The sequence below is a fragment of the Maylandia zebra genome, linkage group LG10 (genome assembly GCF_041146795.1).
Source record: "Maylandia zebra isolate NMK-2024a linkage group LG10, Mzebra_GT3a, whole genome shotgun sequence".
Taxonomy (NCBI): Eukaryota; Metazoa; Chordata; class Actinopteri; order Cichliformes; family Cichlidae; genus Maylandia; species Maylandia zebra.
This window is the reverse complement of record NC_135176.1, coordinates 25872084-25896139: the sequence shown is the minus strand read 5'-3', so window position 1 is coordinate 25896139 and position 24056 is coordinate 25872084. Positions and strand designations below refer to the sequence as shown.

At 40.2% G+C, this 24056-nt stretch overlaps 1 protein-coding gene and 8 non-coding genes across 11 annotated transcripts; 1 reads left to right on the top strand and 8 right to left on the bottom strand.

The window, feature by feature from the left end:
* Positions 1-176: 176 nt before the first annotated feature.
* Positions 177-265, bottom strand: trnay-gua (transfer RNA tyrosine (anticodon GUA)). The gene is given in 2 exon segments: positions 177-212; positions 229-265. It is a non-coding gene; the product is annotated as a tRNA-Tyr (tRNA).
* A 784-nt stretch (positions 266-1049) lies between these two features.
* On the bottom strand, positions 1050-1138 carry trnay-gua (transfer RNA tyrosine (anticodon GUA)). Its single transcript is given in 2 exon segments — positions 1050-1085; positions 1102-1138. It is a non-coding gene; the product is annotated as a tRNA-Tyr (tRNA).
* A 784-nt stretch (positions 1139-1922) lies between these two features.
* On the bottom strand, positions 1923-2011 carry trnay-gua (transfer RNA tyrosine (anticodon GUA)). The gene is given in 2 exon segments: positions 1923-1958; positions 1975-2011. It is a non-coding gene; the product is annotated as a tRNA-Tyr (tRNA).
* Positions 2012-2795: 784 nt separating this feature from the next.
* Positions 2796-2884, bottom strand: trnay-gua (transfer RNA tyrosine (anticodon GUA)). The gene is given in 2 exon segments: positions 2796-2831; positions 2848-2884. It is a non-coding gene; the product is annotated as a tRNA-Tyr (tRNA).
* Positions 2885-3668: 784 nt separating this feature from the next.
* trnay-gua (transfer RNA tyrosine (anticodon GUA)) lies at positions 3669-3757 on the bottom strand. Its single transcript is given in 2 exon segments — positions 3669-3704; positions 3721-3757. It is a non-coding gene; the product is annotated as a tRNA-Tyr (tRNA).
* A 784-nt stretch (positions 3758-4541) lies between these two features.
* On the bottom strand, positions 4542-4630 carry trnay-gua (transfer RNA tyrosine (anticodon GUA)). Its single transcript is given in 2 exon segments — positions 4542-4577; positions 4594-4630. It is a non-coding gene; the product is annotated as a tRNA-Tyr (tRNA).
* A 784-nt stretch (positions 4631-5414) lies between these two features.
* Positions 5415-5503, bottom strand: trnay-gua (transfer RNA tyrosine (anticodon GUA)). The gene is given in 2 exon segments: positions 5415-5450; positions 5467-5503. It is a non-coding gene; the product is annotated as a tRNA-Tyr (tRNA).
* A 1286-nt stretch (positions 5504-6789) lies between these two features.
* Positions 6790-23289, bottom strand: ap2b1 (adaptor related protein complex 2 subunit beta 1). 3 transcript variants are annotated; one of them, XM_004561819.5, is made up of 22 exons: positions 23131-23288; positions 20943-20996; positions 20721-20826; positions 19734-19869; positions 19197-19442; positions 18844-19034; positions 18472-18693; positions 17914-18034; positions 17701-17796; positions 17478-17593; positions 17142-17307; positions 16063-16161; positions 15564-15823; positions 13645-13837; positions 12801-12842; positions 11633-11785; positions 11402-11547; positions 11173-11302; positions 10710-10794; positions 10267-10353; positions 9351-9505; positions 6790-8747 (listed from the first exon to the last, which is right to left on the bottom strand). In XM_004561819.5, exons 2-22 carry the CDS (start codon positions 20977-20979, stop codon positions 8673-8675), a joined length of 2862 nt encoding a protein of 953 aa, XP_004561876.1. In that variant the 5' UTR covers positions 20980-20996; positions 23131-23288; the 3' UTR covers positions 6790-8672. The 3 variants fall into 3 exon arrangements, with proteins under 3 accessions (XP_004561876.1, XP_004561877.1, XP_076745507.1); XM_004561820.6 differs by lacking the exon at positions 12801-12842; XM_076889392.1 differs by lacking the exons at positions 6790-8747; positions 9351-9505 and adding an exon at positions 9526-9815 and having other exon boundaries at positions 23131-23289.
* A 678-nt stretch (positions 23290-23967) lies between these two features.
* trnay-gua (transfer RNA tyrosine (anticodon GUA)) lies at positions 23968-24056 on the top strand. The gene is given in 2 exon segments: positions 23968-24004; positions 24021-24056. It is a non-coding gene; the product is annotated as a tRNA-Tyr (tRNA).

Sequence of the window (24056 nt, the reverse complement as noted above, 5' to 3'; positions counted from 1 at the left end):
TAGAGTAAAGTGGGAGGAAACATGTCTTCTTCCAACACACAGAGAAGTCTTTGCTTTTCCAACTGATCACTCAAAGGAGTACAGCTATACTATGAAATGGTATTACACGCCATTGCAATCAATTTTTTCGTTTTTAGCTGCGTTCAATCAGAACAGACAGAAGGTATTGTAAAAGCTCCTCCGAGCCGGAGTTGAACCAGCGACCTAAGGATTCCTGTTCCCATACACCTACAGTCCTCCGCTCTACCAACTGAGCTATCGAAGGGATCACATGTGCAGTGTCTGGTTTGTTGGACCATCGCATACATGGGACCTAACAGAGTCTGTGTTTTGCAAGAATTCCATGTTGCAAGGACTTGAACATAACAAAACTGTATCTGTCTGACTCTACATGTTCCTTCATGCCTGAGGCACTGAACATATTTCACATCAACATGAGTATCCTTCCTTTTTCCAACTCTTGGGCTGCGTTCAGACGCAGGGGAGTACAGGGAGCAATTTTGAGAAATTGATACTAGAGCATAGGACTGTGTTTTTTTGAATGTCACTTACCTTACTGTTGGTAGATCCAACGCTGTTGGACCATGGGATTGCACCCAACTTTTTCTCTGAAAATTGTCCTAACCTGTCTGGAACATGTCTTATGTTCGCTGTGTGTTACACTGCATGGGCACCTATAGCTACTGACTTAGAACCCTTCACCTTATCAAGTCAAAGGGAGTACAGGAAGGTGTTTTGATATTTCCCATACACCTACAGTGTCCCTCAAATGTATTCTTGATTGTAGGACGGTGGGAGTTTAATGTCAGCGACCTTTAATGTAGATCAGTCTTTTTTGACCTAAGGACTTGGCCCTACTTTCTGACTGAAAACTAGAGTAAAGTGGGAGGAAACATGTCTTCTTCCAACACACAGAGAAGTCTTTGCTTTTCCAACTGATCACTCAAAGGAGTACAGCTATACTATGAAATGGTATTACACGCCATTGCAATCAATTTTTTCGTTTTTAGCTGCGTTCAATCAGAACAGACAGAAGGTATTGTAAAATCTCCTCCGAGCCGGAGTTGAACCAGCGACCTAAGGATTCCTGTTCCCATACACCTACAGTCCTCCGCTCTACCAACTGAGCTATCGAAGGGATCACATGTGCAGTGTCTGGTTTGTTGGACCATCGCATACATGGGACCTAACAGAGTCTGTGTTTTGCAAGAATTCCATGTTGCAAGGACTTGAACATAACAAAACTGTATCTGTCTGACTCTACATGTTCCTTCATGCCTGAGGCACTGAACATATTTCACATCAACATGAGTATCCTTCCTTTTTCCAACTCTTGGGCTGCGTTCAGACGCAGGGGAGTACAGGGAGCAATTTTGAGAAATTGATACTAGAGCATAGGACTGTGTTTTTTTGAATGTCACTTACCTTACTGTTGGTAGATCCAACGCTGTTGGACCATGGGATTGCACCCAACTTTTTCTCTGAAAATTGTCCTAACCTGTCTGGAACATGTCTTATGTTCGCTGTGTGTTACACTGCATGGGCACCTATAGCTACTGACTTAGAACCCTTCACCTTATCAAGTCAAAGGGAGTACAGGAAGATGTTTTGATATTTCCCATACACCTACAGTGTCCCTCAAATGTATACTTGATTGTAGGACGGTGGGAGTTTAATGTCAGCGACCTTTAATGTAGATCAGTCTTTTTTGACCTAAGGACTTGGCCCTACTTTCTGACTGAAAACTAGAGTAAAGTGGGAGGAAACATGTCTTCTTCCAACACACAGAGAAGTCTTTGCTTTTCCAACTGATCACTCAAAGGAGTACAGCTATACTATGAAATGGTATTACACGCCATTGCAATCAATTTTTTCGTTTTTAGCTGCGTTCAATCAGAACAGACAGAAGGTATTGTAAAAGCTCCTCCGAGCCGGAGTTGAACCAGCGACCTAAGGATTCCTGTTCCCATACACCTACAGTCCTCCGCTCTACCAACTGAGCTATCGAAGGGATCACATGTGCAGTGTCTGGTTTGTTGGACCATCGCATACATGGGACCTAACAGAGTCTGTGTTTTGCAAGAATTCCATGTTGCAAGGACTTGAACATAACAAAACTGTATCTGTCTGACTCTACATGTTCCTTCATGCCTGAGGCACTGAACATATTTCACATCAACATGAGTATCCTTCCTTTTTCCAACTCTTGGGCTGCGTTCAGACGCAGGGGAGTACAGGGAGCAATTTTGAGAAATTGATACTAGAGCATAGGACTGTGTTTTTTTGAATGTCACTTACCTTACTGTTGGTAGATCCAACGCTGTTGGACCATGGGATTGCACCCAACTTTTTCTCTGAAAATTGTCCTAACCTGTCTGGAACATGTCTTATGTTCGCTGTGTGTTACACTGCATGGGCACCTATAGCTACTGACTTAGAACCCTTCACCTTATCAAGTCAAAGGGAGTACAGGAAGGTGTTTTGATATTTCCCATACACCTACAGTGTCCCTCAAATGTATACTTGATTGTAGGACGGTGGGAGTTTAATGTCAGCGACCTTTAATGTAGATCAGTCTTTTTTGACCTAAGGACTTGGCCCTACTTTCTGACTGAAAACTAGAGTAAAGTGGGAGGAAACATGTCTTCTTCCAACACACAGAGAAGTCTTTGCTTTTCCAACTGATCACTCAAAGGAGTACAGCTATACTATGAAATGGTATTACACGCCATTGCAATCAATTTTTTCGTTTTTAGCTGCGTTCAATCAGAACAGACAGAAGGTATTGTAAAATCTCCTCCGAGCCGGAGTTGAACCAGCGACCTAAGGATTCCTGTTCCCATACACCTACAGTCCTCCGCTCTACCAACTGAGCTATCGAAGGGATCACATGTGCAGTGTCTGGTTTGTTGGACCATCGCATACATGGGACCTAACAGAGTCTGTGTTTTGCAAGAATTCCATGTTGCAAGGACTTGAACATAACAAAACTGTATCTGTCTGACTCTACATGTTCCTTCATGCCTGAGGCACTGAACATATTTCACATCAACATGAGTATCCTTCCTTTTTCCAACTCTTGGGCTGCGTTCAGACGCAGGGGAGTACAGGGAGCAATTTTGAGAAATTGATACTAGAGCATAGGACTGTGTTTTTTTGAATGTCACTTACCTTACTGTTGGTAGATCCAACGCTGTTGGACCATGGGATTGCACCCAACTTTTTCTCTGAAAATTGTCCTAACCTGTCTGGAACATGTCTTATGTTCGCTGTGTGTTACACTGCATGGGCACCTATAGCTACTGACTTAGAACCCTTCACCTTATCAAGTCAAAGGGAGTACAGGAAGATGTTTTGATATTTCCCATACACCTACAGTGTCCCTCAAATGTATACTTGATTGTAGGACGGTGGGAGTTTAATGTCAGCGACCTTTAATGTAGATCAGTCTTTTTTGACCTAAGGACTTGGCCCTACTTTCTGACTGAAAACTAGAGTAAAGTGGGAGGAAACATGTCTTCTTCCAACACACAGAGAAGTCTTTGCTTTTCCAACTGATCACTCAAAGGAGTACAGCTATACTATGAAATGGTATTACACGCCATTGCAATCAATTTTTTCGTTTTTAGCTGCGTTCAATCAGAACAGACAGAAGGTATTGTAAAATCTCCTCCGAGCCAGAGTTGAACCAGCGACCTAAGGATTCCTGTTCCCATACACCTACAGTCCTCCGCTCTACCAACTGAGCTATCGAAGGGATCACATGTGCAGTGTCTGGTTTGTTGGACCATCGCATACATGGGACCTAACAGAGTCTGTGTTTTGCAAGAATTCCATGTTGCAAGGACTTGAACATAACAAAACTGTATCTGTCTGACTCTACATGTTCCTTCATGCCTGAGGCACTGAACATATTTCACATCAACATGAGTATCCTTCCTTTTTCCAACTCTTGGGCTGCGTTCAGACGCAGGGGAGTACAGGGAGCAATTTTGAGAAATTGATACTAGAGCATAGGACTGTGTTTTTTTGAATGTCACTTACCTTACTGTTGGTAGATCCAACGCTGTTGGACCATGGGATTGCACCCAACTTTTTCTCTGAAAATTGTCCTAACCTGTCTGGAACATGTCTTATGTTCGCTGTGTGTTACACTGCATGGGCACCTATAGCTACTGACTTAGAACCCTTCACCTTATCAAGTCAAAGGGAGTACAGGAAGATGTTTTGATATTTCCCATACACCTACAGTGTCCCTCAAATGTATACTTGATTGTAGGACGGTGGGAGTTTAATGTCAGCGACCTTTAATGTAGATCAGTCTTTTTTGACCTAAGGACTTGGCCCTACTTTCTGACTGAAAACTAGAGTAAAGTGGGAGGAAACATGTCTTCTTCCAACACACAGAGAAGTCTTTGCTTTTCCAACTGATCACTCAAAGGAGTACAGCTATACTATGAAATGGTATTACACGCCATTGCAATCAATTTTTTCGTTTTTAGCTGCGTTCAATCAGAACAGACAGAAGGTATTGTAAAAGCTCCTCCGAGCCGGAGTTGAACCAGCGACCTAAGGATTCCTGTTCCCATACACCTACAGTCCTCCGCTCTACCAACTGAGCTATCGAAGGGATCACATGTGCAGTGTCTGGTTTGTTGGACCATCGCATACATGGGACCTAACAGAGTCTGTGTTTTGCAAGAATTCCATGTTGCAAGGACTTGAACATAACAAAACTGTATCTGTCTGACTCTACATGTTCCTTCATGCCTGAGGCACTGAACATATTTCACATCAACATGAGTATCCTTCCTTTTTCCAACTCTTGGGCTGCGTTCAGACGCAGGGGAGTACAGGGAGCAATTTTGAGAAATTGATACTAGAGCATAGGACTGTGTTTTTTTGAATGTCACTTACCTTACTGTTGGTAGATCCAACGCTGTTGGACCATGGGATTGCACCCAACTTTTTCTCTGAAAATTGTCCTAACCTGTCTGGAACATGTCTTATGTTCGCTGTGTGTTACACTGCATGGGCACCTATAGCTACTGACTTAGAACCCTTCACCTTATCAAGTCAAAGGGAGTACAGGAAGGTGTTTTGATATTTCCCATACACCTACAGTGTCCCTCAAATGTATACTTGATTGTAGGACGGTGGGAGTTTAATGTCAGCGACCTTTAATGTAGATCAGTCTTTTTTGACCTAAGGACTTGGCCCTACTTTCTGACTGAAAACTAGAGTAAAGTGGGAGGAAACATGTCTTCTTCCAACACACAGAGAAGTCTTTGCTTTTCCAACTGATCACTCAAAGGAGTACAGCTATACTATGAAATGGTATTACACGCCATTGCAATCAATTTTTTCGTTTTTAGCTGCGTTCAATCAGAACAGACAGAAGGTATTGTAAAATCTCCTCCGAGCCGGAGTTGAACCAGCGACCTAAGGATTCCTGTTCCCATACACCTACAGTCCTCCGCTCTACCAACTGAGCTATCGAAGGGATCACATGTGCAGTGTCTGGTTTGTTGGACCATCGCATACATGGGACCTAACAGAGTCTGTGTTTTGCAAGAATTCCATGTTGCAAGGACTTGAACATAACAAAACTGTATCTGTCTGACTCTACATGTTCCTTCATGCCTGAGGCACTGAACATATTTCACATCAACATGAGTATCCTTCCTTTTTCCAACTCTTGGGCTGCGTTCAGACGCAGGGGAGTACAGGGAGCAATTTTGAGAAATTGATACTAGAGCATAGGACTGTGTTTTTTTGAATGTCACTTACCTTACTGTTGGTAGATCCAACGCTGTTGGACCATGGGATTGCACCCAACTTTTTCTCTGAAAATTGTCCTAACCTGTCTGGAACATGTCTTATGTTCGCTGTGTGTTACACTGCATGGGCACCTATAGCTACTGACTTAGAACCCTTCACCTTATCAAGTCAAAGGGAGTACAGGAAGATGTTTTGATATTTCCCATACACCTACAGTGTCCCTCAAATGTATACTTGATTGTAGGACGGTGGGAGTTTAATGTCAGCGACCTTTAATGTAGATCAGTCTTTTTTGACCTAAGGACTTGGCCCTACTTTCTGACTGAAAACTAGAGTAAAGTGGGAGGAAACATGTCTTCTTCCAACACACAGAGAAGTCTTTGCTTTTCCAACTGATCACTCAAAGGAGTACAGCTATACTATGAAATGGTATTACACGCCATTGCAATTAAGTTTTGTTAGGAAGCTGTTTTGATATTTCCAAGGTGAATTTAATTCAACTTTATTCCAATAGCCCCAAATCACAACAACAGTCGCGTGAAGGCGTTTTATATTGTACAGCAGATCATACAATAGGTAGAGAATCTAACAATCATATGACCCCACATGAGAAAGCAGTTTGGCAACAGTGGGAAGGAAAAACATCCTTTTAACAGGAAGGCTGAGGGAGGGGGGCTATCTGCTGCAACCGGTCATGTAGGTAAAGGTTAATAATAGTGTACTTTCGGGCAACTATTTAATTCTGGGAGACTTTTGAGTGTGATTAAGTCTCTTAGCAAGAATCCACAGCACGGTAGAGATGCAGCCCTCTTTGCTCTCATGTTTCTGATAAACAGAAAGCCAAAGCAACTTCCTCAACATGGAGATGAAAGGTAACGAAAGGATACCCTTTATCTTCCACCTGCAGTCCTCTGTACCACTCACCCCCTTTTTCAGGTCTGCTGTGCTGCACATGACTTACAAAACACACAAATAAAAATAAAAAAACAACAACCATGCACCACCACCAAGGATTTGACGATTTATTGACACAAGATGTGGTACTGTGACAGTAACAAATCATTTACAACAAGCTTACAGCAATGACACAAACTTTTCCATTTCATAAGATGCCGTGACCGACCTCGGCCCACATTCTGTGCTGCTGGAAACATTTCTATTTGCAGGAGTGTGTTTAAGACGATGCTGTGTTTAGAAAAAAAACAAACAAATAAAAAACTAATGGGATCTACAATGAAACGTAGGTTAGGAGCAGAATTTCAGACTTGAGGAAATCCACAGCTGAAATTAAGAAAGGGTAAAATGACAGCGAGCTCATGCAGGCACATTAATGTTCTCATCTCATGTACGTCACCAACACAACTGACACACTGGGATAGGGAGAAAGCATTTTTGCTTCATTTTTATACATAGTTACTAAACATTTTCTTACTACACCATTACTGGCCTACAGTACAACTCTGGGGGTTTGGGTATATGTACTCTAATGTTCATATAGCTCACACTATGCCAACTTTATAAGGATTCTTTTGAGAGTAATAAAAATAAACTTGGCAATTCATTTTTGTAAATGTGTGGTCCTGTGAATCTGACTTGGCGGATTTCCCACAGTTTAGCATTACATGAAAATCCCCCCAAGAAAATAAAAAATAAAAACACTGGCATTCAAATGACATGTAAAGCACATCAAGGAAATGAAACTAATGCAACAATAACACCTGTGAAAAGAAAACACACAGAGGTAGATGCACAATAAATAGGAATGAAAATATAGTTGTGAAAAGTGTGGCTGCAGTAAATGGGACCGTTTCAGAAAAGAGGAGGAGGAGAAGAAAAAAAAAAAATCGTGTCAAGCAAATAACCGGAAACAGAGTGGCACTGGAGTGTGAACACAAAATTGGCTGCTCTTGCTTTTGTAGTGGTTGTAAAACTTTAAGAATTTAAACCCATCAATGTCCTTTATGCCACCTGCTCATCAGAAGACTAAACAGTGTAACTTTTCCTTTGCTTATGGATTTATTTAATTTTTGAAGAGCACTTCATAAAATGTTATACTGAAGTTGTTTAATATCAGAACCAGCACAGCGAACTGCTTACGAACGCTTTAACAAGAAAAGGATAAGGTGGAGTGTCATTAAAAGGATTTAGAGCTTTGTGAAGACCGGATGGTTGTAAACGCCTCTGCCAGAAAGACCATAAATGGCATAAGGAAACAATGAAATGCCTAGATTTTGCAATTACAGGGTTGCTAACTTATCGCTAAGTTTCTCAATTAGTGTACAATGCTTCACAGTAAGGGGAGAAAAGTTGACATTTGTTTCTAAACAAATTGCACAAATTGTAAGTGATCCCACCAGATGTGGCAGAAGCAGTCAGACAGACGTTTCTGGTCTCAAAACAACAGAATACTGCTGTGACTCTGGAGGTACAACTGAAGCAAAGAAAGCGTCAAAAGTGGATCTAAATTAAAAGAAGTGCGAGCTGAACAAAGCAAGTCCCCACTCAGGACAATTTCATCATTAATCACATCTTCACAACAATAAGACGTAATGTTAAGGATGGAATGGTTTTCACTGAGATGTAAAAATAGGGGGTAGAATTAAGAGGATTTTAATGATGCTTTCAACTGCCAAAATAAAGGAAATGTCAACAGTACGCTTGATAATCACTCCCAATACCCTTTGTCTCATCTCACATTTACCCTGTTGATCACTTTGAGGAAAAACACAATCTCCAAAATTGCTTAGTATCCATCTTTTACTGTTTGGATTCTCTTGTTTTGGCAGTCAGCTGCACATACAAAAAAATAAAATAAAAAAAACAAAACAAAACAAAAAAAACACTGCGGTTTGTTGTCAGGATGAAGCAGAGTCGGCAAGTGGTGAAGTGCGTCAATTCTTCAGCACAGAATCGTACATCTGGTAGACGTACTGAGACACTTCTGGAGCCCGACACTTCAGAGAGAGCTGTGGACAAAAGGAGAGCAGAGTTATAAAGGGAGACGCACTCACTCACACATTTATAAAGATGCTCAATCACAGCTCTGTTTACACTGCTTATACTGACCAACTGAGGAATAAAGGAGTAAAACTGGAATGAGGGATGTTATTGACAGTGCTTTTCCCATTTTACTTTGAGGATTTGTGCTGTGTACAAGGAAGGTCAGGATGTGGGTCAGGATCTTGTACGAATATTGTAGCGTGCTTCCCCTACTGAAGGGTAGTGCTGTGTAATTGTATTCCCTTACCATTTTATTACAGCATTCTCACTTTTTGTCCACAACTGAAATGATCAGCTCATTAACACAAATAACCAGTAATTATTTGAAAATCATTAGCTGCTTTTCGAGTAGTATAAGTTAAAATAAATAAATAAATACTGGTTATTTTCTGGATTCACTATATTCTATACCATGACTTACTGATTTTCACTGTATTTATAGTTACTTTGAACTTTTAACTGGTGGTCAGCTAAAACAAGAAAATCTTTGTAAGCGAAGGTGAAACTTTCCTCATTACTTTTTAAAACCCAGAACAGCGCGTCAAAATGTAAATCTTGTGATGCTATACCGTGTAGTTGGGGTTGCCAGGTTGAATGCGGAGCTCAGCCAGGATCCAGATGCCATTGGTTAGCTTCAGGGACTGGTAGAGCATGTCTTGGCCTTCTACATTTCTCTTGGCAATGGTGTAGATATTGTTATTCTGCAGCTTCCCTGAAACTGTGTCTGCAAGACCGGAAGGTTTCTCAGATTATGATTACACCTCACTCACATTTCAGAAGCCACATAAAAACACACACACAAGAGGGTGCTATCACTACTGGAACCATAATCACTTTAAGGAACTCACACTAATGTATGCATGGGCTAATACAAAGTCCACTACTGGCAAAGGGTAAACTAGGTTTGTGAGGATTTTAATCAACTTCAACCTTTAGATGTCAGTAAAGCTGGACAGATATTCTGAAAGTAGTACTGCTTTGGTCAACTTTTAGCTATCAGAATACTAGGATTATAGTGGCAAAAATATTGTGAACTTTTTTAAAGGAAAGGAGATGTTCAGCATTGGTTAAAAAGAAAGAGTATCCAAAGATAAGCATGCGGGTGGAGAAAGAAAACAGAGAGAAATAAGGCTTTTTGGATAAGTTGGAGTATTTTTGATGTCTTAAAAATAACAGAGGTTTTTAAACACTGAGCTGAGAATGTGTTAATCAGTCATCTATATATTTAATGCAACCACGCTGATGATATGGTTAGCTTAAATTGTATTCAATCATTGAAACAAAGAAAAACTACTTCAAAAATGCATCATTGTGCCATTTGCCATATTTTGCACGAGTAAAAGCATTGTCTAATATTTTGATATGTTAGAGAAACTACCAAATAAAGAAGTATAGAGCCAAGTTATGAGGACGAGAAAGAAAACAATAAACAAGCAGGTAAAAATAATTTAACATGCTCATGAGATTTTTGACAAATTTGTCTACCTGCATTAAGGTGGCAGTCCTTTATCTGATACTGTAGCTCATTCTCATTTGGGATGTCTTTCCAAGTAGCCAGGAACACCTGTCGCTCTGAAGAAGAAAAAACAAAATATCCGACAGCAGTGATGTAGAAAGTGTTGGATGTTTCAAACCACTGACATTGATAATTCAAAGCCCTTTAAATGATTTACTGTTTTGTTTGATTCTATTCAGATCTATTATTAGGGATGAAGGAATTCTTTTCATTCCATAGAAATTACACTTCACAATAAGGTAGGTTTCAGTTGCCTATAACATACTTTTACAGCCCAAAAGCAGACTGAATATACATTTCCCAAGTAACAGCAATGTTTGTCAAGCTTCAATAGCTGTGAGGAATATAATTAGCCATTTAAGGAATAGTACCACACTGTTGTTGCTGTTTTAAAAGGTTTTAAGAATTTTACCCATTTTTCCATCCTCAACAAAGAATACATTGAGAGGGATGAGTACGCTGAAGTAGAACACATCAATGCTGTTCTTTACAGCCACCTATAGGAAAGACAAGAGAACATGGTAAGTTTGACATCTTGAGTATAACAACCAATATACCAACATTTGCATTCAATCAGGTTAAAACTGTAAACTAAACATCAGTTTCTAAAATATATTTTATGAGGGCTAGCTGTTTTTCTCAGTTTCCAATTCTTGTACTGAGTGCAAACACCCTGGAATTTTCATTTTTTGCAAGATGCTGAGAAATTATTTCTGAACTAATGGCCATGTCACACTAAATAATAATTAAAAAAAACCAAACAAAACAAAACACACATTTCAGAGAGACAGAAAAAGCAAGACACCTGTCCCTGGCCAGGTCTTTAAATGTGTTCCACTGCTGATAAAATGTGTGGCCACTGTGTGCTGCTGTACCTGAAGATTATTGAGAGGGTCCATCTTCATAACTGGCCCAATGGTGTTAAGAGGCAAAGAGATCTCAATACTCTGATTGGGCATCAGTGGAGTATGAACGGGCAGAGGACTGGTGGGGATCACCCCAAAACTGCAGAAACATATATTAATATTAAAGTTAGTTTTAAAACGTTTCTGAAAGAGTGCAATAAGCAACGACATGACATTCCTGTTGAGTCAGATCACTGACCTGTTCTTGTTAAACTGGATAGCAAAGTCGGTCATGTGTTGTAGGGCTTTGTTGGTGAAAGTCATGTCCATGTACATGTGACCCTGACGGCGAGAGAATGTTCCAGAGATCTCGAGCCCTTTAGCTTTCACTGCAGGAAGCCATACCTGGTAAAAAGTACAACTGCAGTCAATAACACAGACAGTGTTTTACTTACGTTACACCTTCCAAGAAAAAGTTGCGTGAACTCACTGCTTTGGGGACTGCATAGCCTCCTGTGGTGATGGCCATGCCTGTGGAAAGCTCAAATAAGTCGTTGAGGCCACTGCTGGTGGCAGGAGGTGCAGGTGTAGGTGAAGGAGCAAAAGTGTTGGGGACTGATGACGGGATAAAATTTTGTCCCACCTGCAACAAAAATCACAACAAAAACACACACAAAACACAATCTAATAAAGTATAATTTTATGAAGTATCGCAGAAGACTTGAGAAATTTACTAAAATCTACTAAACGGGTCACACAGAAAATAAAATCTTAGACCAGAACAACGGAAGAAGCAACTGATTTGGTCTTTGTGATTATGAAGAAAAAAAACAAAAACAAGATTTCAATCACATCAAAATCACGATTAGCCAAATCAAAAAAATCAAATGTGAGATTAATTTAAAAGAGTAAAAATTTTGTTTTGCCTGTTTGAGCCCATTTGTTATAAAAAATATTATTTGAAAAAATACATTAGAAGTCCAAATTAACATCATATTAACTAAGCCTCTTACAATGTATAAAATCATACAAGAGTATGGAAAAGAGGGCATAAACAAATATATCAGTTCTGTGTATATTTTTATATGTTCAAATTGATGGAAAAAATTATGATATATTGATATATTGAAAGTGATATTGATGGAAAATATGAAAATCTACTATTTTCATAAGGTGGTTGTAATTATTGGTTGCCCAAAAAATTACAAAGGATTTAGAAAAGAGGTTTCTAGTCTATGAATGGCTCTACAACACAGTAAAATCTGTTGCGTCCTCATTACTACACAATGACCTCTTCCTTTCTTTAAAGCCTATAAATGGTGTCAGTGGCCATGTCACCACCACCCCCCCACCCCCAAAAATGACCATAAATATAATGTCTACTGCATTCCCACACTATGAATATTTAAGGAAGGTCTTAACAGGAAGTGAGAAAGAGAACTAAGTGATGTATTCATCCTGATGTCTGACAGAAGGAGAAGGCTTTCAGTTTGCCCCTGTATGCCTTTGTGTGTCCCATCAAAGACTTAAATGGGCTAAAACATTCAAAACATCCGTGTGGTCATCTTGTTGAAAAATGCGTGAGTAAGACGAGTGTGGTGGGTTAAATTCAGGAAGCATGCAGCATGCAGACGGCCAAACAGAAGGGCTTGACTTACTGCTGGACTTCCCCCAACACCTCCGCCCAGGTCTCCCCCCAGCTACAGGAGAGAGGAGAGGCCACCAAAGACAGCATCCAAACATTATCGACAGACCAAAGACACAAAGACAGAGACAGAGACTTTCTTAGCAACCATAACCCATCAAGAGGAGCCCTCACTTTCTGGGAAATATTAATCTCTGCATTGTAGGTTAGACATTAAAAAAAAAAAAAAAATCACTCTGCAAGGAGATTATGAAGAAATCCAGATATTCCGGCAGCTCGGAGAAGTGGTAATAGAAGACAAATACCTAGTAACATGTTTATGAGCCAATGTTACGGTATTAAAACATTTTAAATTTGTGTTACAGCAAGATACAGCATATGAGCATAACAGTTACTTTTTATCACAAGCGCACTTGCATGAACACATAAAACCCAGTAGAAAAGAAAATGGTGTCAGCAGGTACAAGATCTGAACAGGTCTTCTTCAACTATAACAATCCTAAGGAGGAACAAAGAAAAACTAACTTTTCATCATATACCCATTTCTTTTGGGAAAATTTCAGCTTTCCAGATGTTTTACAACTGCCTGCACAGCCTCTTTCCTCCTTAATGTGATGAAAGAGTCATTAAAATGAATGGTGATAACCACTAGGTAGCATCACGTAACCAGCACTGGTAAACTATAGAAGGATCTAATGGGAGTCAAAGCTTGAATACAGTATAAACGTCTATTATTATTCCATACAATGTGCCAAACACGTAAGACCCATTGCTGCAATGACAATTAAGTGCAATCGCTCAGTGGATCTTTACCTAAATTTAGTAAAGTAAGTGTGCATAAATATGCTCATGCTCACCAAACTGTCAAGGCCTCCTCCCAGAAGGTCCACCGCACCCATCTGCATGGAGGAGACCTGGGGCACATTGACTGGAGGACCCAGGTCCAGGTTCAGCAGATCACCCAACAGGTCACCCTGACTGGGAATGACATGTGGCTGGTCCATGGCTGCTGCTGGCCCACCGCTCACTGGGCTCTCACCTGTGTCGATGCTGTCGTAAGGCAAAACAGTAGACTGGTAAATGAAATGTACTTGGAAACTCAAATCCTAAGAGCTCCAAAAGTATCACAGATCACTGGAAAATTATGAAAGAATGCAAAATAGTAGAATCTTTAGTTATGAAGCATGGCAACAACTTTCTTTAACCTCCTAAGGCATGCATTTTTAATTTAACTTTGATATTTGGGCATATTGGGACCCAATGAATGTAAAAACAAAAGAATTACCAGTTCTTGTTTTGTTTTTTACCTGATTTTTGTTTTTTAGAAAAATGAGAGCCACATATGAGGATATTTGTTTAAAATTTTGATAGAACAGTGGCAGTATATTGTCCTTGTAGGTGGATGTCAGTCCCTTGTAGAGCAAAATTAAGTATTTTGGTCGAAATAACCCAAAATGTGATGTCCACATATGTGGACGCCAGGTCCTAGGAAGTTAAACATTATATTTGGGGGAGGTTTTTATTGCATTTAGTAGATTTACTGGAGAGTAGACAAGAAGGCAGGTGGGCAAAGATGAGCAGTAAAGGGCCATTGGGTCCAGGCTGCTGCATGAGATTTCCATCTCACCTTGTGAGCTAAACTAGCAGCAAACAAGCACACTGCTAAAGAGGGCCTTGTGCTACAGCACTGTGTTGGAACAGAAATGTCAAATTTTTTATATCATAAAACTTGTTTCCATTATGTAAATACATTTCCTTATTAAACTGGGACAAATACAGTACATCCACTTCAACGGAAATTCATCTAAAAGTCCTCAAGTCCACAGCTTCCTGTTGTAGATTCTTCTTTCACACAAGATTTTGCCTGACTCTTCAACATCAGTGGGGCATGAGGCAATATCTTAAGAGTTGGGCAATGTCCTGTTTTCGAAACTAGTTTAAAGCATAAACTGAGCTATGATTAACAAATTGAACAGTTCTCAGCTCACATATACAACATACAATATCACATTAATAAGTATTATCCAACATTTTCTTGAAACCAAACCAAATGCTTTGAAACCAGAAGACTGCATTTTAAACTGCTGGATGAATAAGAAACTCTGTCTTTATCTTAAAAACATCAAACCACTCACACCAATTACTTTTTTTTTTTTTAAGTAGCACTAATTTTAACAGTTTAGACTTTAGACTCAGCTGCTTGTTGTCAAACAGATCAATACGGGCACATTCCTGGAAATTATGAAGTGGTACAAGTACAACGATAGCCACTATAGTGTTTCTGCTTATAAACACCAGGGATCAAGCAAAATCTACTCCTCAACAATTACAGGTTGTGTAATTTTATCTCACAATTTCGACATATGACACATTTTCATGAACTGACCTTCCTGGCCAATTTGCAAATTTTCCATGCAACAGAACTGAACTGCTGAAGGGATAAATACTTCCTCTTATATATGGAAAATGGAAGCAAAGCAAAGTGCGACCAATATGAAATATCTGAATATAATCAGTTTACGCCAGTGTGATTATCAAAGTTAAGCTCCTTTCAAGAATTTCAAAAATTCAACCGTTTTATTACACTGATCTTTCAGGCCATCATGTCCAAAAAGCCATATATTAAAGTATGAGCTCTATGTATTAGTACAATGGACTAGTAGTGAAAGCAATAAAAGTTTTGCATGACAGCGTCCGGCACCCAGAACAACAGCTGGTAAAAGCAGCTGACATGACATTGTGTAGAACTGGTATGGCACTGAAAACAGTGTCTGACCTGCTGTGCTGAACAGGAAGGTGCTTCCGGTGGATTCCATGGCTTCCCTCCACAAAGGCGCTGGGGGGCTTGTGATACACAGAGGCCAGGGAACCAATGTGGCATATAAGCTCATCCAGTAGGGTGGGCTCTATTAGGTCGGTCTCCTCTGAGATTAGGGGTTTCTCTGACAACACCACCTCTTTAGCGGTTACGGGGTCAGTGGACAACAGGCGCCAATAAATGTAGCCTCTGTCACGCAGGTCAGGATTGTCAGAGTCCTGCATAGGAGGTCAACACGTTGTGCAAGTTATACTCAACATAGGCAGAAATCACATACCAGAAGATTGTGAGGACCACAGTTTCACAAGTCGTTACAAAAGTGGCAGCTAAGAAAGCTACATATCTGAGAATAATACTTTCATATATGTTAGAGAAAGAAACACTTCTCAGAGAGAGGGAAACCGAACAAGTCATCAAAATCATGCAAAGCCTCTTCAGAATAAAATATACGACTCACTTGAGTGGCCAAGCTGAGGACTTGCTGCACCAGCTCCTGAGTCTCTGATGGCTTCTTAAGGAACAGCTTGACAATGGCGGTCAACAGAGTAAGCTGGACCTGCAAGTCCGAGCACACACACACCATTGGAATATGGCTGTGTTTTACATGCAATGCCTTTGAAAGTCTAACCCCTCATCATAGCTGTGGTAGGTCAAAAAATATTTGAAACAGTCGATCCCCGACTACAACACTTAATGATATTTACAGAAACATAAATCAGAAAGGCCAGCTCTGTTCTGGGATGCTCTCTGGACCCAGTGGAGGTGGTGAGTGACAGGAGAATGGCGGCTAAGCTGTCATCCCTGTTGGACAACGTCTCCCACCCCATGCAGCAGACTGTGACAGCACTGAGCAGCTCCTTCAGTGGGAGACTGCGGCACCCACGGTGTGGGACGGAGAGATTTCGCAGGTCTTTCCTCCCCACTGCTGTCAGACTCCACAACAAAGACTTTAACTGAACAAACACACACATCCACACATGTGCAATAAGACTAAGTGCAATAATCTTTTCTGGCATCGTTGTATTTTTACTCAGTTGTATATAGCATTCGTATTCTATTTTTATCTTATTGTATATTTTTATTCTATTTTATTCTACTGTATATAGTATATTATTTTATTCTATTCTGTATAGCTGTGTACTGTATTTATTCTTATTGTATTCTAATTTTTGCGTCATAACTTTTGCACTGTCCACTTCCTGCTGTGACAAAACAAATTTCCCACGTGTGGGACTAATAAAGGTTATCTTATCTTATCTTATCTTATAAGATTATTGAAACCTTTCTTATTTAATTCATAACAATACACAATATAATTACAAATCATAGGAACATTGTTGACATTGTTAAAAAAGTCAAAATGATAAAATACATGAAAACATTTTATTATTCTAGATAAACTGTTAAAATTCAACTCAATGTTTTTTTGTAAGCAAGACTAGCCTTTCTGAAATATGTAATGCTGCTCTCGTATATTGTATCGTAATCTGTGTATTTTATTTTACATGAGTATTTTTTTTTTTAAAATAAACTTACCTGAGTGCTCTCATCATGGAAGCCCTCAAGGAAGCTCTCCAGCAACTCATCAGCGTTGTCAATCCGCTCAGCATACTCGCCAACAATCCAGATCATGGCAGCTCGAGCGTCAGGCTCATCCAAGGAATCCAGGTTCTCACAGAGTGTGGCAATGATGCTTTCATACCTAAAGAACACCATATCTCTAAAGTAAGAATCGGACTACACACTACACATCACATGAAATGACATGTACACATGTGAGCTACACAGTCCATCAATTTTTTAAAAAGGTTTATATAGAGCACTGGATAGTTACTCGATAAACACTTTTCACGCATTCAATGAGAAACCTACTTGTTGGGGTACTTGCGGAAGATGTCCCTGATGACCACAATAGCCTCCTGAACCACATAGTTGACCTTAGTCTGGATCAGGTCCAGCAGAGTGCTGACACAGCGCTCTGCCGATTGCTGAAGGGAAACAGGACAGAAACATCTGTCACCTTTACTACCAGAAAAGAGTTTTAAATTACTAATGACACATCATTATTTTAGCTCACTGGGCCCATAATTCTCACCTCAACTTTGATGGCACAGCGTCCGATGGCTCGTACAGCTTTACGCACAAAGTCCACATCTACCTCTGTGGCATACTCCTTCAATTCAGCCAAAACCTGCAAATCACAGAACAGAAGTGAATCATTTTAAAACTACTTTCTATAAATAATGTTAAAGATTTTCGAACAATTAATTGCTACAATATACTTTTAGTCTTGTTTTCTGTGAAGTACCTGGGCAATGTTAGCCTGAGAAGCCAAACGGATCATGATGTCCAGTTTCTCCAGTTTCACATAGATGGGGTCATTGTATTTGACAAAGAACACCTTGATCTCCTGCTTCAGGATCTCAGGCCTGCACAAAATCAATACATGACACATTATAATGTGGCACCTAGTCCAAAAGAAAAATCCCAAGAAGGGATTTAATGCTTTTCAAGTAGCAGGCAACTAAGCATGTAAGTGTCAGTCATAGAGTAATATTGCCTGCTATAGCCCTTAAGCTGCTAGACAAGAAGGTTTATCCTGTGTGTGTGCTAAGGTTCAGTTCAGTGTGTACACACAAAAAATATACATTAAAAGGTGGTGAGAACAAAAATAGAAATCTGTCTTTCCCAGCTTCCAATTGCTTGTCATAAGAGTGTGTAAACAAACAAACACAGTAAAATATGAAGAAATTACAATAAGGAAATAACCAAATTTCAAAATCTATATATTAAAAATATTTTTAGAGTTAATATTAAACCCAGCAGCTCAACTTGAAACCTTTCTCTGTCCTTTCTGACAATATACCTCTTCTGGACGATGAGGTTGATGTTCCTCAGAGCCACATACTGGACCTCTGGCTCCCCGGAGAGCAAGGTGACCAGTGGGGGAGATAACTTCTTCAGCAATGTGTTGTAGTAGTCAGAATCCTTGGGCAGCAGCTCCAAGAACTTCATCAGTACCTTCACAGCTGACAGCACCACCGCTGAGTTGGCATGAGACAGCCGGGGGGTGACACGCTCACAGATGCTTTGAGGAGAAGAAGCAGAAATCTCATCATTTTCAGTGGTGTCATGTAGTGATAATGCTGGGCTTATCTCTGGTCTTAAAAGGATTTTTCTAACTCTGATTAATATCACAAATGGTGTAGTTTTAAGTAAAAGTTGACAGGACTGCTACCTTTGAGCCTCACGCTCATCCTTGGGGTTGTAGTTGGACAGGCAGTCCAGGATGAAGGTCTGTCCCCACTCTGTGCACTCGTTGAGGGCCGTCAGCAGCTTGTTGATATTCTGTGGATTGAGGTCCAGCAGGTTGCTGTTGGGGTGAGACTCACTGATCTCTGATAACGCAGCAACTGCATTGGCCACAACCTAAAATGCAAGATATGAAACAATAATGATTTCAACAATAATTAACTCTATATTAACTTAATTATTCTTTAATAGTAATCCAAAGGAAACTAACAGCATTTTTAAAGCACTAACACAACTTTGGGAAAGATACAGATAGAGGTGTAAAGTACTGAGACCTACCATGGGATTGGAGTCAGCAATAAGATCTCTCAGGGAGTCCAGGAAGCCCTGGTCCTCCACCATCTGGGCATTGATGTCATGAAGTTTAGCTACACAAACAGCTGCAGTCTTCCTCACATATGGGTCCTCATCCTTCAAGCACTTTCTCAGTGGCTCACACAAGTACTCTGTGATCTTGTCCACCCGAATGCAACCCATGGTGCGGACGGCAAGAGCCCTGATCAGAGGATTGGGGTCCTCACAGTCCTAAGGAATAGGCGAAGAAAGATTTTACATAGGTACAATGGGCGTCAAAGTTAAAAAACTAACTCACTTTGTAATTTGGAGCAAATCATGAGCTTGTGTGCAAGACACATCTGAAAACTGTACAAAAATCTTAATCCCTATTGGCATGTAGGAAACCCATTGATCGATCCTGTGCAACAGCATGGACAAACTATGGTAGCAGGAAAACAATAAAAAGTATTTTTAGATTTAACTGCCTTAGTGCAGATTAGTGTAGGATGCCGTTAATCAACAGTTCATTCTCTGTCTTGCCTTGACGAAGCTGTTAACGGCCATTATAGCCATATCAGGCTGGCTCTTGGCGTAGTTCATCAAGTAGAGGTACACCAACTTCTTCAGCTCCAGGTTGTCAGTCTGCATGCAGTTGACTACATCTGGGAACAAAGAACTGAGAGCAAAGCAAATTGACTTCAAAAAGGAGTACTAGACAATGTTGCGACACTGTCATGTTCTCTCACACTAGCTGTGAATTTACTGCATGAGTAACTGTCCTGAACTCACATCAGTACAAATCGGCTTAACGGACATATCATACAACTGTAGTATGACTAATTAATGTCTGTAAAGCTTTAGCACACTGTGAAAAAACACTGTGTGCAAAGTGATCATCAATAACGATGTCTGAATAGCCTGAAAGTAATAAAAACATCCTTTCATTCACACTTTTACCTCCTGATTTCTGAGCCTACTAGTCAGATATATAAAAAGAGTGAAAATGGCCAGAGCTCCAAGTACCTTAGCAACTGCTCTCTCCTATTTTTTAATCTCTGCTACTGTGTTCTCTTAATTTGCAATGACTGATTTCCTTGACCGATGGCAATCAATAGCAAAGCAGTGAGCCCCCTGAACAATACTGAGACTTTTATTTACTATTACTCTCTTAGCAGCACTGACAGTTCCAGGAACATATCCTGGGAGTTGGCAGAGAGCAGCGGAAACAAAAGCAGAGCCGGAAACAATGACCACACATCAGTCTACTGAGGATGAGACTAATCAGCTTTCCAAAAGCAAAACTCAGAGTTAAATATCAGCAGCTGAATTACTTAGGAGAGTGAAGGACTTTAATCCAATTGTCTGTTGGTCAGTAAGCACAACACAATTTTCTTCTTGTTTAAGATATTCGGTGCCAACACATAATGCAACTGAGAAATCACAGACGCCACGTCACTTTGATTTGCTTATCTTATCACACTGTTATAATTATAGACCTGTGTGGCGCATGTCATAAATGCAGTGTACCTGACATCTTTGCCAACAGTCATGGCAGCAATGACCTTCTTCACTGCCTCTTTCCTCTTCTCCTTCTTCTCATTGTTCAGCTCTGCCTTCAGTTCAAAGATCTCCCCTGAAAGATGAATCAGATGAAGAGTTGACGGCAGTACTGTTTATATATACACTGCCATAGATTTCCAATCTCTAACATGTCTACATGAACAAAAACAATTTCTCTATCATACTCACCTTTTTTGTTTGTTGTGAAATATTTGGAGTCCGTCATGATTGTGGTCCTTAGTTCTGTAAAAAAATAAATAGATATATACATTTAAAAAAATATTACATAATCATTCAGTGAGGCTGCCATATGACTAAGTGGCGTGGTGACAAGCCACAAAGTAGTTCAATGAAATTCAGTCATCAGGTTTGCCTCCAACATAGTACACTGCAACAGCCAGTAACCAATCTAAAAATGTTACAGGTTTCTTCTATGACAGACCAACCTGATGTGTTTAGTTTCTAAATGAATGTATGAATAACTGCCTTACAAATATACAAGGTTACACTACAAGTATGGAGAACACCCCTTTCAATAAATAACTGAGCAAAATCCGTTGTGGAAATGAAAGCTTATGAGCCCCAAGCAAAATACCAAATATTAGCTGGAGTGGTGTTAAACACAACCAGTGGACTACAGAGCACTGTAATCGCATAGTCTGGATTCATTAATATGGCTTTATTTTCAGGAATTGTAATGGAGGATCCTGGGTTTGGCACAGGTTAGGAGAACCATTTATGTCTGAATTATACACTCCCAACTGTTTTACAGAGTATATGAAGTTCTAGTAAACTCTGAAATAGGCAACTTAATTTTATCATAATGCACCACACTAGGGAAGTACAGAATGCAATTTTATTATGTTTAATTTGTTTTTGTTATTATTCATTCCCCTTTCTTCTTCTTTCAGATGATTCCTTTAGGGGTCACCACAAAGGATCATCTGCCATCCTATCCCTTGCATCCTCCTCTGTCACACCAACCCTCTGCATGCCCTCCTTCGTTAAATGCATGAATTTTATTATTTTTATTTTCTTTGCAGTCTTCCTCTTTTCCTCCTGTCTGGCAGTTTCCTATTCAACATTGTTTGTCTGGTATTTCCACTATCCCTCCTCTGCACATGTCCAAACCATCTCAGCCTTGCCTCTGTAACTTTGTCTCCAAACTACTCAACCTGTGCTGTCCCTCTGTACTCATTTCTAATCCTGTCCAGTGTGGTCTGAGCATATTGTGCTTTGACAGCTCCAGCTCGGCCTTCCATCTTTTTTGTCAGTGCCACTAGAGCATATCTCTGCCTCTCCAGGCTCTCTTTCACCTGCTCCCTTGCTTCAAGCTCAACTGCAATTTGAAACATAGTCAAGCAAAATGCCTTCTGTAGAAAGGTTTTATGGTCAGATGAGACAACGATTGAGCTATTTGACCACAGTGACAAGAGATATGTTTGGAGGAATAATGGCAGGGCTATCAAATCTAAGAACAGAGTGGCAGCTGTAAAGCACGGCGGTGGTAGATTTATTTACCAATTCTGACGAGAAGAGTGGTCAAGAATTATGGCTGTTGATCGCTAGCAAAAGCATCTGGGGAAGATACAACTTACTAAGGGACACTTAACCAAATATTAATGGGGGTTTATGTATATATTTGAATCTGTATGGATGAGAGAAAATCCAACATAATTTCAAACTTTTGCAGAGTTATTAATGATGTAAGCTCTACAATCATGCAAACCTGGAAAAGAATTCGAAGTTCGGAGCAATCATTAAAAGCACAAACATATGATATCGATGTCCATAATGACTGTATGTAAACCTATGACCACACATTTATGTATCTGTACAGCCCTAGCTAAAACATGCTATTACATTGAAGAAAACGTACTTAGCGTTACATCTTAAACAATTAAACCTTTACTTTAGCCGGCATTAGCCATTTTCTTCATCTGTATGGTGAAGAAGAACCTACTCTAATCTAACGGTGACATTAACTGCTCTGTGTTTCTGGGTGTGACGACGTTTGACCTCTCAACAAACATCAGGTTAGCTTTAATTAACCGGGAGGCACAGCACTTCCACTTAGCTAGCGTTAGCTAAATGCTAAATACATCCGCTCCCTCCTGCGATACCACAAATATTAACAACAAACTCCAAACACAGACAACTTCTAACATCAACCTGGGTTTACAGTCCGATATGACAAGATTTCGTTATGTTAAATCTGGAGTCAAAATAGAAACGTGAGCAGCGGCCCAGTTTCCAGGAGCTGCCTTTACGGTAGCTAAACGATGAGCAGCCCTGCAAAAATACAGTCGATACAAAATCACACCACAATGACAGCAAGGTTAAAAGAAGGTCCTGTATTGTATAATATCGCCCATACCTTGCTGAGTATACGTGAGAAGAGAAAAATATTCCACTGGGTGTCAGACGCAGGGTGCTCCTTCGTCTGTTTGGAGGAAGATGGAGAACCAGGATAACGATGGTGCGTTCACACTCATCGGAAACTGGACAACTTCCCTCCTGAGGTAAAGAATACCAGGATGCGTTGTTGCAGCGAACACATTTGGTTGATTTTATAACGGCTGTTAGTAGATGTTTGTATAGTTAAGATCTGCGAATATAAATGATGTATTATATAAAATGTATATGCAAATCCAGGAAACCACTAACGGCAATGACACCACACGGTTTCGAGGTCATGTGTACAAATCGGTCGGTAGGGTTTATATATTTTTTTGTAATTGGATTCACAGGCAAATATAAATCAGTGTAAACTTTAGTATTTAAAGGGGAAATTTACATTACATAATAAATGACTCTATATGACGGCACGGTTTCCTATGACCATGAATGCAACACTGGAGGGAACTCTTGGTAGGGATTTCGCCGTGTCCTCACAGCCAGGAAAAGAATTCCATAACATCAGCGTTTCACCTTCACTGTACAGTCCTGGCTTTTTCAAAGCAGTTTCAAATCAGGAGCTGCAAAGTACTCCCCTGGGTCTGAACGCAGCCCAAGAGTTGGAAAAAGGAAGGATACTCATGTTGATGTGAAATATGTTCAGTGCCTCAGGCATGAAGGAACATGTAGAATCAGACAGATACAGTTTTGTTATGTTCAAGTCCTTGAAACATGGAATTCTTGCAAAACAGACTCTGTCAGGTCTGTCAGGTCCCATGAGAGATGGTCCAACAAACCAGACACTGTACATGTGATCCCTTCGATAGCTCAGTTGGTAGAGCGGAGGACTGTAGGTGTATGGGAACAGGAATCCTTAGGTCGCTGGTTCAACTCCGGCTCGAAGGA